This window comes from Cyprinus carpio, chromosome B1, assembly GCF_018340385.1.
Source record: "Cyprinus carpio isolate SPL01 chromosome B1, ASM1834038v1, whole genome shotgun sequence".
In the NCBI taxonomy this organism is placed as follows: Eukaryota; Metazoa; Chordata; class Actinopteri; order Cypriniformes; family Cyprinidae; genus Cyprinus; species Cyprinus carpio.
In genome coordinates this window covers 5961650-5977654 of record NC_056597.1, presented here as the reverse complement: position 1 = coordinate 5977654, position 16005 = coordinate 5961650, and the positions used below count along the sequence as shown (strand labels likewise).

Here is a 16005-nt window from a genome sequence, read left to right as displayed (position 1 = left end):
GATTTAAAGGCTATGGTTTTATTTCTGGTTGCTGTAATACTTGAGTACAAAGGTGAAATTATTGATGGTAAATTTGACTGGATTACTAGTGATATTGCTTTACCACTTCACTGCAGTTAACGTGTGTGTTTGTGAATTACATTGATTGAACTAGAGGGAGAGCATCTCCATACACAGAACCTGATTTTACCAAGTGTGACATCTTCCTGGATCAACATCTTTGTTGACCCTGTAACAACACTGTGATTTAACCAATCAGATTTGAAGTACCAGTTCATTGTTTTTGTGAAGTTTAGGCTTACAATCAGTGTTTGGTGCTTGTACATCAGTGTCATTCATCTATCATTTCCTCTGATTTTAGGGATTATTTATGGTTAAGGTTAGGTTTACAGTAGGTGTAGGGATATGGTCAAAACTAAATTTTCGGATTAAAATTTTGTTCCAGGGTCAACAAACATCTAACACAGCAAAATCAGGATGTGCATCTCCATACATATTGGTCAAGCAGGGTTCCAGATGGGTAATTCTTGCTGGAAGCAGAAGCCCTATAACTCGATCCTTATCACACTATTCTTGAGAACTCAGACTGCTTTTTCATGGTGGATAATGAAGCCTTCTATGACATTTGCAAGTGAAACCAATCTGAACAGGCTTATTGCCCAGATTGTCCCCCCTATTACGGTGTCAATGTTCTTTGCTGGTGGCCTAAACATACTCCTCACGGAGTTCCAGAGTATCCTGGTTCTGTACCCTGGCATCCATTTCCCACTGGTCGCCTACTAGCCACAGAGTTTAAAGGTAAATCTTATCTTTAATAAAGCACATATTTTAACCTGCATGCATGTAAACTCAAACTCTGGACATTATACTATTACTTTGAATGCCTTTTAAAAAAATTTAATGGATTGCCAAGTCTTGCACAGTAGTTCAAACTCTCAACTAAATGTACTAAATATGATATGTTTAATGTCATATACTTTTGAAACAATAAATTAGAATTTATATATATATATATATATATATATATATATATATATATATATATATATATATATATATATATATATATATATATATATATATATATATATATATTTTTTTTTTTTTTTTTTTTTTTTTTTTTTTTTTTTACAAGGAATTATATGTAATATGAGTCTGATTCTAATATGTGGTGAGTGTGTGTGTGTGTGTGTGTGTGTGTGTGTGTGTGTGTATTACACATTTAATTCAGGCTAAATGTCATATTGATGAATCTAAGCAGGAGCAGAAGACAAACCCATAGAGTAAAACAACATCACAATTCTCTTGGAAATGTTAGGCTAAATATATGATAGTTGAAAATATAATGCAGCTATTAAGACATTTATGGAATCCCATATAAATATGACACTCAAACACTACTCATTAATCTTTTGTTATTCTCTCATATAAGCCAAAAGGCAATGCTGACAGTGTAAACAGTCTGTTCACGAATGGGGTTTGTTTTCTGCAATTGTGTACACTGTCTTCTGTATATTTAACTGATATTCAAAAACCTTTATTAAATAAGTCAAGAGTTTTAAAATGTAATCACAGTAAATTAATTCAAAATAAAATATTTTTAAAAATGTCAAAAATATGCTTGGTACTCTAAACAATGTATATTTCTTATCTTTGATGCACATTTGTAAAAAAAATCAATCAATCAAAAAAATCAATGTCAACTATTTATAGAGTTCAGAAGCAAGTGATCAACTTGAGGGCCAAAACTCTGAGTAACTTAAGTTCAAATTCTTTGTGATCTATTTGTGAAAACAATATCTCAAACGCACACTGACATGAGTCAGAACAGAGATAACAATGTGCACTTGTTCACTGACAATGTACATTATTTACTGTGACAGTAAACAGCTCTAAAACAGATCAAATAACAATGTCCATAAATAAATGTATATTCATGAAAGACTCCAGATGCTCTTCTGCAAATATTTTCATTTGCAACATTCCCCTTTGCTCTTCATCCCCTCTTCATTACAGTCCTCCAAATACAATATCGGCGACTCACTTTGGGAGCGTTTTTGAATGATGGATGGCAACACCAGATCAAAGAGTGTCTCAAACATAATATCTACGTTAAATCCAGTCTTAGCGCTTGTCTCAAAGCACATCTTTTCCGCTGGTGGGCTGGATCCCTCTAGTGCCTTATAGCGAATTATGCGGTTGTACAGTGCTATGGTATCATCCTGACTCACCTGTTTGTGCAAGGGAGAGTCTGGAGGTGTGGGAAAGGATGGAAGAGGAAGCACACTATCGTCTTCTGCCCTGACTTCCTCCAGGGTCATAACATGGGGTTGAGGATCAGTGAGGTCTGCTTTGTTGCCCACAATGGCAAATATGCTGTCACTATTTGCTGAGTCAGTGAGAGATAGGAAGCGATCTTCAAGCTCTACGAAGCTCTGCCAGTTTGTGACATCATACGTGAGAATGATGGCTGCAGCACCACGACAATACATGGAGCCTAGACCATGGAACTGTTCACGACCTGATGAAATAAGAAACACAGAAATACAAATATTACAGTTTCTGCTTACATTTTCAAAACTTTGACTCTTTTTTTTTTTAATTTTACAAATCTAAGAATTGCACACACAAAATGCAAAATGCCTCGCATCTCTCGCAAAATGAAGCACTGCATTCAAAATATCACAAACACATCTCAAAAGCAAACATTTACAAACATCTTTGCCGTAATATTAGTTCCTGTTAGATTTGTGTGTGTTATATAGAGAATTGTGTGTTGTGTTTTGAAAAAGTGTTTCATGAAATTGAAAACTGAGTCAAAGGCCGAGAATTAGCATATGGTTTTGCAGATTTGGCGTGTGGTTGAATGTCCCATTTCAGTGTCAGGTTTCAGAAATTGTGTGACAAGTAAAGATTTTGTGTGCAAGCAGTTGAAAAAAAAACCTGTAAAAACTGTCAACATTTCAAAAGTTAGAACTTTATGTTTTTGATAGAAGTCTCTTCTGCTCACAAAGGCTGAAATTATTTGATCAAAAATAAAATACAAACAGTAATAATGCAAAAAATTATTATGATTTAAAATAACTTTTCTATGTAATTTATTCATGTGATGCAAATCTGAATTTTCAGCCGCCATTGCTTTAGTCTTCAGTGTCCTCCAGAAATTATTCTAATTTGCTTCTCAAGAAACATTTCTTATTATTTATTATAACACCAGTTGTGCTGATAAATAGCAAGTTCAAGCAAACAGCATTTGAAAAATGAAATATTATAAATGTCTTTACTGTCACTTTTGATGAATTTAATCCTTGCTAATAAAAGTTTATCATTTCTTTTTAATTTTTTAAAACACAAAACCTATGAATTGTAGGGCATTATGGTTTACACAAAAATTTGAAGCAAAACAACTGTTTTCAACACTGATAATAATAAGAAATGTTTCCTAAGCAGCAAATCAGCAGATTAAAATTATTTCTGAAGGATCATGTGACAATGAAGACTAAAATAATGGCTGATGAAATTCAGCTTTGCATTACTGGAATAAATTACATTTAGCAATATATTCACATAAAAAAAGTATCTATCTATCTATCTATCTATTTGGAAAAGGATAATTGTATACAGAACATGACTGTTCATAGTGTACCGCAAAGCTATGGAGAAAAAAAAAAAATAAAAAAAAAAAAACAGTCAAGCAGAAACCAATGAAACTTAAGTTGCTATTCAGTAATCTTGCCCTCCAGTGACCTGTCAACTTGAAAACTATTGTGACAGGATCACAGAGTCAGTAAATTAAAATCAAGAACCCGATCAGTCCAATTTCTGACTTCAAAATTCTTATTTGTGTGACATGGAAATAAATGACAGAATATGTAGTAGGTAAAGAAAATTTTAATGTTTGGGTTACCTACTTCTTTAATGAAGTTAGAACATTTAGGCCAATCTATACATTTAGCACACTAACAATTTAATAAAATAATGTTGCTTTTTCAACCCCATCTCAAGGTCATGATTTCTTCTGAACATGTTTATGGGGTCACTGGAATTTTTATGAAGAAGTGCACATTCAGCTGGGAAATTTCTGTTCCTCATAGCTACATGTACATCTATGGCTTCAGAAAACCAATCACTTTCATTTTATGGAAAAGAGCAATGTGAAAATGTAACATTACTAATATTAACGCTTCATTTTTGTGCTTCATAGAACAAAGAAATTAATTTGTGCTTGTGCAAAAGGTTGAGTAAATGTTCTTTCTGCTTTTAAATACTCTGGAATGCCTAAGAGTTGCATTGTACCGTAAGTCCATTACTGATGTCATTTTTGTTTCAAAGCATATGTACAAAGCATATGTGAAAAATGGGTTGGCATATGAGGGTAAGGTTGGACAATATTATCAGAATCTTATGATATAATTATTTATGTTACTTTATTTTATTTTTGTTATTAAAAATAAGAATATAGAAACAAATTACAAACAATATGAAAAAATTAAACAAAGACACAAATGATAAAACAAATAAATTAAATAAATAAATACGTTTTTCAGCCACAGTAATTTTATCAAGCAATAAATTGAGTTTAACCCTCGTGTACTGTTCTGGGTCAATTTGACCTGATTTGATTTTTGAGTTTTCAGAAATATCAGTTACTTATGTAACTCATGTTTTTTCTTGAAGTTTTGTGACTTTTTCTCATGAAGGGTCATGAACATGCAAGCAAAGTTTCAACACACTGATGTGTTTTGACATGTCCACAAAATGTTTTACGTTCATACTGTTCCCTGGTCAATTTCTAAGGCAACTCTACAGAGCCAAAATAATAACATTTATTGGTTATATTTTGTTTTTTTTTACTGTCCCATAAAGCAAAAAAAAAAAAAAATAAATAAATAAATAAATTGCTTTTACCCAATCATTTCAATACAGAAAAATATTATCAGCCAAAGATGGTAAAAAAAAAAAAAATTAAATTAATTTTAGTGATAAATAAGAAGCTGTTGTTTGTTTTCTTTGTCAGTTAAAATGAGATGTGTGTCCAATGTGCAGAAGGCTATGTGAAAACAACCTCAAAAAATCAGTGAGCTACAGCAACAGCTAACAATGCAGCCAGTGTCTATGAAACAGCAGCCGGTTCTCACAGGATGTGAAGTCATACTATCAGCTGAGCCATACTATCACAGCTACAGAAACATGTTACCCTCATTGACATGTTTAGATAAAGGCCAGAACAATCAAATAGGCCTATCATTTTGCTTTAATCTTTATCATGTCTTAAAACACACACACACACACACACACACACACACAGTTTAGATAGTTTGATGGAATACAAAATTTTGATCTGTTGCTTGCATTCATCAAACGTGCATGAAGACATGCTTCCTATCAATGACTGCTAAAATTCCGTATAAAAATTTCCACGTTATTGCTGAAACTACCAAGATTGCAAAATCCTGCAAAGAACACGAGACAACAGCAGTCATTGATGCAATATGTCAGAGTAATCCTTTTCCTTTTTTCCCCCACTTAGGCTACTGATTAGAAACTGGCAAGAGATAAAAAGGGGCAAAAAAATAAATAAATATAAATAAAAATAAAATAAAAAATTGTCCACATAAATATAGTTCATTTTGGCAGATCATGCTCAATTAGATTTATTTAGATGAATGATTTTCCGTGTCATAGGATCAGGGACATTCTGGAACTTACAAGACTAGGCTTGTCACTTCATTTCAACATAATCATATGTGGAAGAGCTCTTCTCCGAGTCAAGATATCACATTCTAAATATGACGAACTAGTTGTGGAAAAATAAATAAATAAAATAAAATACTATATATAGGCCTATGTGTGTGTGCGTGTTTATATATATATATCTATATATATCTATATATATATATATATATATAGGTTCTTTCTAGTAACAATAACTATTAATAACCTATTAATTTAACGTTTTCCATAAGCACCTTTAACTGCAGGTTTCGGCATCTGATTATCTCCGTTGTATTGACCAAAACTGCCAAACTGCGAAATTTGGACGGACTACCATCAACCTTACCCGCTGTATCCCAGATAGAGATGTTGTACGGTCCCCACTGCTTCAAGAAGAACGCTCCGCCGATTGTGCTTAAAGTTTCCTTGAAGCTTCTCTCTGTGTACCTGTGCAGGAGGGACGTTTTCCCTACATTCATGTCTCCCAGGATTACAATTTTAATATCAGGCTTTCTCATTTTTCCAGGAGCAGGCATGGGTTTAAGGTAGAAAACTCAGTGATAAAACGATTATCTAAAAATTACAGACTTCCAACTCAGCGATTCATAACCAATGCGCACCGTCCAAGTTCCTTTGGTGGTTGTTAATTTTGGCTCGTATTGCAAAAACACTCAAGAAGCAGATCTCAGCAGGTCTTCTGGGCTTTGGCGAGTTGAAATGGACTTGTTTTAAATAAGCATCAGTGCTCTGCTCCCACTGAAAGTTCGCTTAGCAATGACGAAACAGGAAACTCAAAACCAATGGCACAATGCAAAATAGTCCCGATTTAAACTGCAAATGTCGTCACACAGCAGATCAATGCAAGGAGATTAGATTTTTTTAAAAATCACTTGGATCTTATAAATTAATCTTTATTCTTCCCATCCTACTTATGTTTTTTTTTTAGGAATGTTATATTACAACGTATATATCTAAGACCGTTAATTTGCACGAATTCATAATGAATCTTATGAGTCTTTTTTTTTTTTTTTTTTTTTTTGATACTGACATATCTTAATCTTTATTCTCCCCCATTTAAAGAGGGAACGGATAACAGAGGTCTTTAGGGAGCCTCTTCATAATGCCTTCAGGTATCAAAGGACAAATCTTCCCAGAAAAACCATAAATCATGTTGTGAACAGAAACAGACAATGCACACAAGTTTTCAACAAAACAAACATCAAATAATATGTATAACTTTGCTCCCACTTGTAACATTGCTATGGTTATCATTATGATCATCATCAGACACTGGAGGTCAATTGCGATCCTTGACTTAAGTAATTTCTCTATCAGAATGGTTGAGAAATGTCCTTTAGTTTGTCCCAATGTCCTTTACTGAGACAAATATCTTACAAAAAATTGTTAAACTAAGTGTTAAGCTAAGAACAGAGTTGTTTTATTAACAATTACAATCATTATCATCAGACACAAGATGTGGTTACAATTACTAGTGGTGTTACAGCTTTAGTTGCATTATAGAACTAATCATTTCTGCAAGGCTTTTCAGTAAAGCTGTAATTTCTATAAAGAGAAGAAAACTGCTGAGATGCTACAAACAGCGTGTGTTCTAATAGATAAAGTTTGGTCCCAATTCAGTAAGTGGTTAATTCTTCCTGGTCTCTCCTCTTCTTGTTATTTCCCATGTGGAGTTTGTGCCTCTATCCTGAAACAAAAAGTCAAATTTAGCAATGTAAACCACAGTGGGTCTTACAGTGTGCTTTCTCAGATGGTCTTACAACAGTTCAAGGGATCAATAAAGAACACGCAAAGGAAAATTAGCATTATATGGGTAGACAAATGTTTGGTGACTTTTAAGAAATCTCAGGAAGTCTAATTACTTTGTAATTATGCCTTTAGGTTTTTGAAAATCAAAAGGTACTTCTACAGTTTACCATGCTAAAATAATAACCATGAATTTTCCTTTTAAACGCTCTTCTGCACTTAGTCTAATAGGATGAAATCTTACCTTAATGTGGACTCCAAGGGGTGCTAGATTATTCCTAAAGGCATCACAGGCCTTCAGCAAGGGCACTCTGTCTGGCTGTGGATGCCTTTTCTGAATTTCAGAGCCAGTGAGGGGATCTTGTGGAGCTTGATCTTCCACAGAAAGAGCAAATTTACGAACCTCACTCCGAAAATGCACCAATTCCTCTACCACATTATTTAAAACTCCAGAGGAATCATGGACTTCCTAAGGGACACAGAATACAAAGGATTTATAGTGTTGCAGTGACTTAATTTTAAGAAGAAAAAAAGATGTCAATGCCTACAAGGAAGAACATTTTTCAGTCATTTTGTTCTTGATATTTACACATACCAGGTTACTCTACAATAAAAACACTGCATGTTTCAAAACTCAAAACTAACTACCCAGTTTAAAATATGAATAATTTTATACCCTTTATACCAGTAGTCAGAAACAGGTGGCCCGCGGGCCATAACTGCCCCCAGCCAGATTATTTTGATAGCGGCTGGTTCTGAAATAGATCTGTCATGACAGCAACAGTTACTTACAATCAGAGTATGTGAGCGAAGAGGAGATGTGTGATTTTGAATGGAGTGAGGATTTGATTTTTTTTTAAAAGTCGGAGCATTGTGGTTTTCACCGCTCCATCACGAGTACAATTCATGCCAACGGTCCGTAATATAACTGCATATCTAGCAAGAATTCACATGTTAAACATATTTAGCTAGCTTGACGGAAAAGGATCGCTCAAATCATAAAGAATGTGAAGGCTATGATGACGACAATGGACATGAGCGGGAAGTTATAGTTCTCAAGGAATTTGTTTTTTTCCTTCTAGATGGGCTACTGAATATTTTCAGCTGAAAGTATGATTTAAACAAGTACTATAACACTTATTCACACGCAATCCCTCTCTCAATAATGCATTACAAATGTAATCTTACAGTGCTACTTCGTCTGTATTTCGAATGAGCAGAAATCTGTAAGAAATGCATCAATCCGTAGGTAAAATAACTGACAAAAACGTAATGTTATTTTCATCACAAACAAAATTTGCACTGCAAAAAGCAGCAATTATACCTGCTGACAATCATGTTATTAGCTTGTCATGTGGTAGGAAAAAAGTTTGCACACTACAGTGTTCCAATAAGCCACTTTGCTGTTAATTTATTTTTAATATACATTATGTACAGAACTGTGGATTTTCAAACATACTGAAATACTTCAGACGCGGAGCGGTGTTTCTGATATCAATGAGCACGGAGTGGAGCAGACTTAATCCCATTACTTTTATGATTTCTTTATGTAATTTATAAAGTTTAAAAATATCAGTTGCACAAACTTTCAATGTATGGGTAAAATTATAGAACATTAAAATGATAACATATTAAACCTTGGTGCCATTTTTGCCCCAAGTGCCCATTAATTTCCGACCCTTATGTATTTCATATATCTGAACATTACAGAAATTTTTGAGATGGTCCTGATAGCACCTGACTCGAGGACCTTATCCTCACCCCATCTCTCTCCCACTTTGCTTCCTGTCGGCTCTGATCTGTGCAAAATTTGGCAAAAATGCATAAAAAGTAATCTTTAAAAACAAACAAAAAAATGTATTATTTCTGAAAGCCAAAGTATCTTGCACTCAACAATATCTATTGCCTATTGAATATAAATGGTTTCATTTATTTTCTTCCTTCCATCTATTCATCCATCGTCAAAGCTGCTTTGTGAAAGTCCTGTGCCACAGAGTGGAATTGCTAATAATGACCATTTCAAAATGAGTTGAAAATATTATCCTCATGCACCACTGTTTGGTCAAACGGGCAGTCTGGCTTCAGTACATCACTAAACATTAAATTACACTAGGATTAGGTAGAGGATTAGAAGTATTTTAACATAAAAATACATACATTAGTTTTAATGTTTGATCTTTTACCTTTCTGTCCAATAGATCAACTCCAAAAACACCCATGATTTCCCTGACATAGGACAGCATGGCTCCAAATACAGCAGGACTCCTCGGCCCATCAACCTTCAAACACATTTTTTTTTTCATCTTTGACTAATAAATATAAATATAAAACATCTAATTGAAGATGTACAAATTTGTATAATGACAAAGAATTTGAGGCCTCAGTGACCTACCCTATGATGTTACCTTAGCAGTAGGCTGAAGCTGACAGTTGCCATGGTGAATGAGGCTCATAATGGCATCCACAGTTTTTGGGGTGTCAAAATCATCAGCGAGTGCTTTCCGAACACTGGACTGTGTAGCAGACAACTTGACCAAACAAAGACAGAGGAGACAAAAAGAAGTTGGGAGACATTTTCATCTTCAGCTCTTCTAGGCTACATTCACAGTCAAGTGTTTGGGAATTATCAACATATTTATTATGAGGTGTGATTCTATAATTGTTCTGTTTATTGACTCAATCCCCTTTTCTATTCTCACTATAGCTGTGAATAAAACCAGAACCATATTGATAGTTTACGAAGTAAAGTTATCCCAGCAGAAACAAGGTTATAGGTCACATTTAGGGATCTGTAAAACCAGTTTTGACTGCTTTTTTTATTTTTCAATGAGTGTAAGGCACTTACAGACCACAAAACTGGATTTAAATCCTTTGCATGACACACAAAACGGATATTAGACCATGAATGTGATCCGTCTTTACCTCTCCCAGAGAATTCCCTCCTCTATAGGCTGGCACTGTAAGTGGCCCTGCATGTAGGCCTGTGCATTGTGGCAGAAGGCAGAGATGGTGGACAGGGTAGATCGGGCTTCACTCATGCTTGCATCACTATAGTCAATTGCTGGAAGGTTTAAAAGACCCACAGTAAATGTAAAATATCTGCCCTTATTTGCTGCAAAACTGAGGGAGTATTACTTTCAGTAGTCCCTTTCAGCGTGTAACACATACCTGATCTGTATCTGGTCAGAAGGCAGAAAAGTCGAAACTCATTAGCAGTGTAAGATTTCAGAAAATCCTAGATTATGAAAAGAGTTAAATTTAAAACAACTATAATGTATTAATAATATAACACATAATTTTACACTTGCACAGCAGTGTAACTTGTTACCTTTATAGTTACATAATTCTTCAAGGATTTTGACATCTTCTCTACGCTTCCTTTCAAATGAAGGTGCCCTTGAAAACGAAGTTTTTATTAAATTTTCTTCCAAGTCAGCAACAATAAAACTAAATTTTCACAGATCCTGTTACAATATGCAACCTATAATTTTACAACTAAAACAACTTAAACCAGAAGACTAAGGGCATTACCAGAGTGCAGGAAGTAGTTCCCCCATTGTTCACACCGATGATACGCCTCAGACTGGGCAATCTCATTCTCATGATGTGGGAATGCAAGGTCAATTCCTCCAGAGTGGATGTCCAACTGACTTCCAAAAACTGAACTGCAGATAAGAACAAAAGTGTTTATGGATGTTACCATTTCATTATATGATTCTGTTTCATATTTTCTTTGATGGGGTAAGATTTTATAATACATTTTGATGTGGTATGATAAATGTACATTTCTGTTGCCTTTAATAAATGGGTGATACTGCTACATCTGCTATCAATCCCTAGACATCCATTCCTCATCCATAAAAAGGGGCTTGTCACTTCTTTTTTTATTTTATACCTACATCTGTAAAAATACATGTCTGCATGGCTCCTAAATAAAATTCAAGCGTTCAGATAACCATTTATTCAGTGAGTGAGTTCTGTGGTCCTACAAAACCTGGAAACACATGTCTTGTGGTCAGTCACATGTTTAACACGATGACAAATTTAATTATAGGAAAATAATTAAATATTTATTATGTATTCACTTTTATATCTAATTTTGAAAAGAAAAGAAAACTGATTGTTTAAATTGTTTTCTTACAATTTTACTCTCAAAATAATGTCTGCCGTTAAAAAAAATTAGAAAATTAGCAGAAATAACCTTTTATTTACATAAGTCAAACATTTAACTATTTAACCAACTAGTAAAATGATTAGTTGTACAAGCCCTAATTAATATATATATATATATATATATATATATATATATATATATATATATATATTTTTTTTTTTTTTTTTTTTTTTTTTCAACATTACATACCTGCTGCCACAAAAGCTAATTTCACATGAATTTACATGGATATGTGTAGACATAAATAACTCTTTTTGTAAACAACTTTCAGCATTTCAGTAATAAAAGTCTCTAATATTGACAATGCATGCACCAGGAAGCGCAACAGTTATTGGCATGGCAGTTATCAAAAAGGTTTTACAAAGCCACTTTTGGATTGAGCCAGAGGTGTATTAAGCAATTAAACTGCAATAAACTACCTCAACATCTTTGGTGTCAAAAAACATTCATTCTTGCAGAGAATAAAAAAAAAACAGACATTCTAGATTTGGACAGGAATAAAATCACCAACTAGCACCTATAAATGTTGAAATTACATAGACGTACACATAAATAATTACCATCCAAACGTGGCTTAAAGACCTACTGAAAACTGTCTTAACTTATAATGGGGTAAACCTCTATTATGTTGTGATTCTGTATGAACAGTGGATACATTTCTTCAAGCTACTGCCTTATACTATGTATACACAGAGTGAATGTACCATTGACATCCATTCAGAATCAGACATCAAAGCAATGCAAAACAAATACCAACATACAGTGATATTTGGTTTGACAGAGTAAATAAAAATACCTAGCAATTGTAGAACATTCAATGTGCCACCCAGGTCTTCCTTGTCCCCAAGGTGATTCCCAATGAGGTTCATGTGGTTTGGATGCTTTCCACAGAGCAAAATCCCTTGGATCTCTTTTATCCTGAGCCCCTAAAATACAAGAAACTGTTAAGTACTCAACATTATTTAGGTTAGCTTTCTTATACATGTTAATTATGAAAATTTGACTTCTCTTAACTACAGACAGTAAATTTAACAGTAATATGATTTTAGCCCAATAACAATTTTTTTTTTTTATCATAAATGTGCAGTGGAAAAACGTGTGCTTAAAGACTGAGCAAACTATTAACATTTACTGTTATTGATGATTAAGATCTCCAAGGAAAACAAAATATCATAAACATACCCAGCTCCCCAACAATCCCTCCAAGGTTCACAAGCTTGCCATAGCGGTTACCAATCGACTGAGTGTCAAAGTAGACGTTGCCTACATCAACAAATAATATTAGATATTCAGTTTCATCTTCTATTCACTGCTGGGGGAAAAAATTAAACAAGATAGCCTTGACCTGTAAGTGTCAACAAAATAGAAAGTGGCACCTTGACTTGTGACATAGGCATGTCCATTTCCAATAATACGCTTTATAAAAGCTACAATCTGGGGTATGTTGTCTGTCACCCTCATGTATACAGCTGGAGGAAGAACCTGGACAAATGAACAAAGATCAGTCAAATATGTGTAAATATTTTAGACAAGATAAACCCCAAACAAACAAAAGTGGTGATTTACCCGCAGTGCTTGCATGTCCCTCTTAAACTCTTCCTCATGCATTCTTGCTAGGACAGTGGGCGAGATGTTCTGCTGCAAAATATAGAAAATAAAAACTTCTACATGTCTTGAAATTGCTAAATATTTACATCCTTCCACATAAATGACTGATCTTGTATTTACTGAAACAGAAGTTAAACAATATATTATAATCAGTTGACACTTACCTCAAGGCTTCTTTGTATTATTTTATCATCAATGTCGGTGATGACCATGACGTGGATTACATTAATTTCAAAAATTCTGGACAAGATCCTTTGTAGAATATCAAATCTGACATATGAGCTGCATGAAAGGAAGAAAAAAAAATTGGATGAATAAGTAAAAAAGTAATGTAACCTAATTACAGGTACTTATTTACAGGTACTATTTTTGGAATCTGATAATCAAGATTACATGTAATCAGTTACTAGAACAAAAAATGACTAAACCTACCACCTAATATTAAATTGGAAAATATTAATTAAAAACTCTCTCAATACTAAAATAACACTATAACAAACTGTGCTTCTTTCAACGTTCTGCATCTAGTTATCAAGCAGAAAAACTTACCACGCATGACCGAGATGGGCATGGTCATAAACAGTAGGTCCACAACTATACCTGGAAGTAACAGAAGAACGTGTAACGTTAATGTACATGTAAGAAAATCTCAATTGACGTTATGGACCACCATGTGCCTTACCAGGTAGCAATGCGTTCTTGTGCCAAAACCAGAGGTTCTTTCTGCTTGGTGAGACTGTTGTAAGTCTTCACACCGGTGTCAAACCCCGCTGGTTTTATCCACGTTCTCTCCGCTCCGCTGCATATATTATGACTGGACAGCAATGATGTTTTTGTAACACCATTATGAATCGAATGCCTGATTCTGAAGCCAGAATTAAGCAATCTTACATTTGCAATCAATGCTAAAGGAAGCCTCATTTTCATCTTACTGCATTTGGTGGTTATAATAGTAATAAAGATATTGCATAACCTTGACGATCAGTAACTCAACAGATTTGAGCGTTTTCCGATTTGGATTAATGGCGTGTAGATTTAGCCATCTGTTCATAGACTAACATGTGTCTACACGATCTGTTTCTTTTCAGGGTCATCACACGGAAAGTTTAGCTACTGGTAAGAATCTCAACACTGTAACTGTCACATCTCTCTCGCCTGTTTCAATGTTTTTGCAGTAGGTTCTTCTTCTACTATTAATTGTTTAATGGCAACCTACTCTTTAGGAGCACTGTCGCCACCTACCGTACTGAGCGGCGAACTGTATATGTGCTCAAAAGGTTCATCATTGTGATACTGTCTGATTATTCATTTCTTGAAGAGTTCATCTGATTCATTGCTTTAAGAGCTATTTGTCTGTTTATTCTGCACTTTTGCTTCTATTTTTCACTTGACAAGAGGCTTTGGAAATGTTTCTGAAAAAGTTTGGTGCGGATTTCATGAGCCTGCTGTTATAGGGCAGTGGTTCCCAAAGTGACACCGGCGCAGGGGTCGCGAGATGATTTCTATAAAAAAAGTGGAAAAAATATATAGGCCCTATATATTTTTGTTGCAATTAATTTAACCCTTTCGCACGTACGATCACACCGGTGTGATCAGTCTAGGCTGGTCCCTGGAGTGTACGATCACACCGGTCAGTGCATGACGTGAAACTCAAATGTGGTCTCGCGCGTTGGCTGGCGCTGAGACAGGCGCGCTCAGAGCTGTCATCAGAACTTTTCAGTGTTTTCAACCACATAATGTTTATTTTAGGTTTCAGACATATAAAGTACTAAAAAAAACAATACATTTAGAGTTTGTAAAATACACACTGATGTCAAAGGACGAGGCAATAATAATCCTTTCCATTATAATTAGACACGTTTTATGCATATCAGATACACATTGTGTAAGTAACTTTTACTCTATTATTCTCCCAGTTCACCATCCACTTACTTTTATGTATTTCGGGAGAAGTGGATGAATTCACGTGTTGTAAATCCAACAGATCCGATTCACTGAACTGCGTCTGCGGCACAAACTAACACGGCGGCGCCCATCGCGCATACAGCTCAACTAACGCGATCGTTATAAAGGTGTTTAAACAACAAAATACTTCCACTTGCATATATTTGAAAATCGGAATATCAGCTATTTCATGCCATATCTAACAAATTTGTGAATATTTTGAATAAAAAATAAAAAAGGAAAAATGACATAAAAGCAGATCATCATTCATTCAGACCTGTTGTTTCTGCGGTGTGTCACGTGACAAGCAATGACGCGTCACCATGGAAACCATAAAGTGACACATCTAAATAACGATCGCCTTGAAAAACTCACGCTGGGGGGTCAGCCAGAATATTTTAAACTTACGTGTGAAAGGGTTAATTCAATACTTGTTAAATGGTGTTTGCAGAAAAGTCTGGTACAAAAAAAATAAATAAAAAAAAATAAAAAAAATATTTATCATGGGGGTCGCGGTCTTAAAAGTTTGGGAACCCCTGTTATAGGGGACATCCTCCATACGCAGCGCTGTGCTCTCCTCCGCAACCGGTCCGCAACACTTTAGCTCAGTTTGACATTTCCCATACTCATGCTGTCCTCCACAGACACGTTTAAGATACATTGATTGCCCCACACCTTTTCAGATTTAACAAATAGCTTTTATAACGGCTTTTCATCATAACACTTAATTATGAAGACTATTACCTAGATAGCTAATACAATTGGTGTATTATCTCCATCCTGCCACCAGAGATCACTCG

General features: G+C 34.7%; 2 protein-coding genes across 4 annotated transcripts; both read right to left on the bottom strand.

The window, feature by feature from the left end:
* Positions 1-1693: 1693 nt before the first annotated feature.
* On the bottom strand, positions 1694-6986 carry LOC109073125 (ras-related protein Rab-20-like). The gene is made up of 2 exons (XM_042716344.1): positions 6062-6986; positions 1694-2521 (listed from the first exon to the last, which is right to left on the bottom strand). The coding sequence occupies exons 1-2, from the start codon at positions 6249-6251 to the stop codon at positions 1971-1973; spliced, it is 741 nt and encodes a 246-aa protein (XP_042572278.1). The 5' UTR covers positions 6252-6986; the 3' UTR covers positions 1694-1970.
* Positions 6987-7131: 145 nt separating this feature from the next.
* cars2 (cysteinyl-tRNA synthetase 2, mitochondrial) lies at positions 7132-14463 on the bottom strand. 3 transcript variants are annotated; one of them, XM_042716343.1, is made up of 16 exons: positions 14235-14463; positions 13944-14126; positions 13811-13861; positions 13426-13543; positions 13220-13291; positions 13030-13135; positions 12836-12916; positions 12450-12579; positions 11011-11144; positions 10808-10875; positions 10648-10714; positions 10402-10540; positions 9885-10008; positions 9663-9758; positions 7724-7948; positions 7132-7420 (listed from the first exon to the last, which is right to left on the bottom strand). In XM_042716343.1, the coding sequence occupies exons 4-16, from the start codon at positions 13471-13473 to the stop codon at positions 7361-7363; spliced, it is 1350 nt and encodes a 449-aa protein (XP_042572277.1). In that variant the 5' UTR covers positions 13474-13543; positions 13811-13861; positions 13944-14126; positions 14235-14463; the 3' UTR covers positions 7132-7360. The 3 variants fall into 3 exon arrangements, with proteins under 3 accessions (XP_042572277.1, XP_042572275.1, XP_042572276.1); XM_042716341.1 differs by having other exon boundaries at positions 13944-14463; XM_042716342.1 differs by having other exon boundaries at positions 13220-13288; positions 13944-14463.
* Between the last annotated feature and the right edge of the window lie 1542 nt (positions 14464-16005).

Coding starts and splice junctions, on each gene's coding strand:
- LOC109073125 (XM_042716344.1), bottom strand. CDS start 6,251: ATGCCTGCTCCTGGAAAAATGAGAAAGCCTGATATTAAAATTGTAATC. Junction 2,522..6,061: donor CTCTATCTGGGATACAGCGG/GTAAGGTTGATG, acceptor TTATTTCATCAG/GTCGTGAACAGTTCCATGGT.
- cars2 (XM_042716341.1), bottom strand. CDS start 14,188: ATGAAAATGAGGCTTCCTTTAGCATTGATTGCAAATGTAAGATTGCTT. Junction 13,292..13,425: donor TAATACAAAGAAGCCTTGAG/GTAAGTGTCAAC, acceptor TATATTTTGCAG/CAGAACATCTCGCCCACTGT. Junction 9,759..9,884: donor AGCTTCAGCCTACTGCTAAG/GTAACATCATAG, acceptor ATGTGTTTGAAG/GTTGATGGGCCGAGGAGTCC.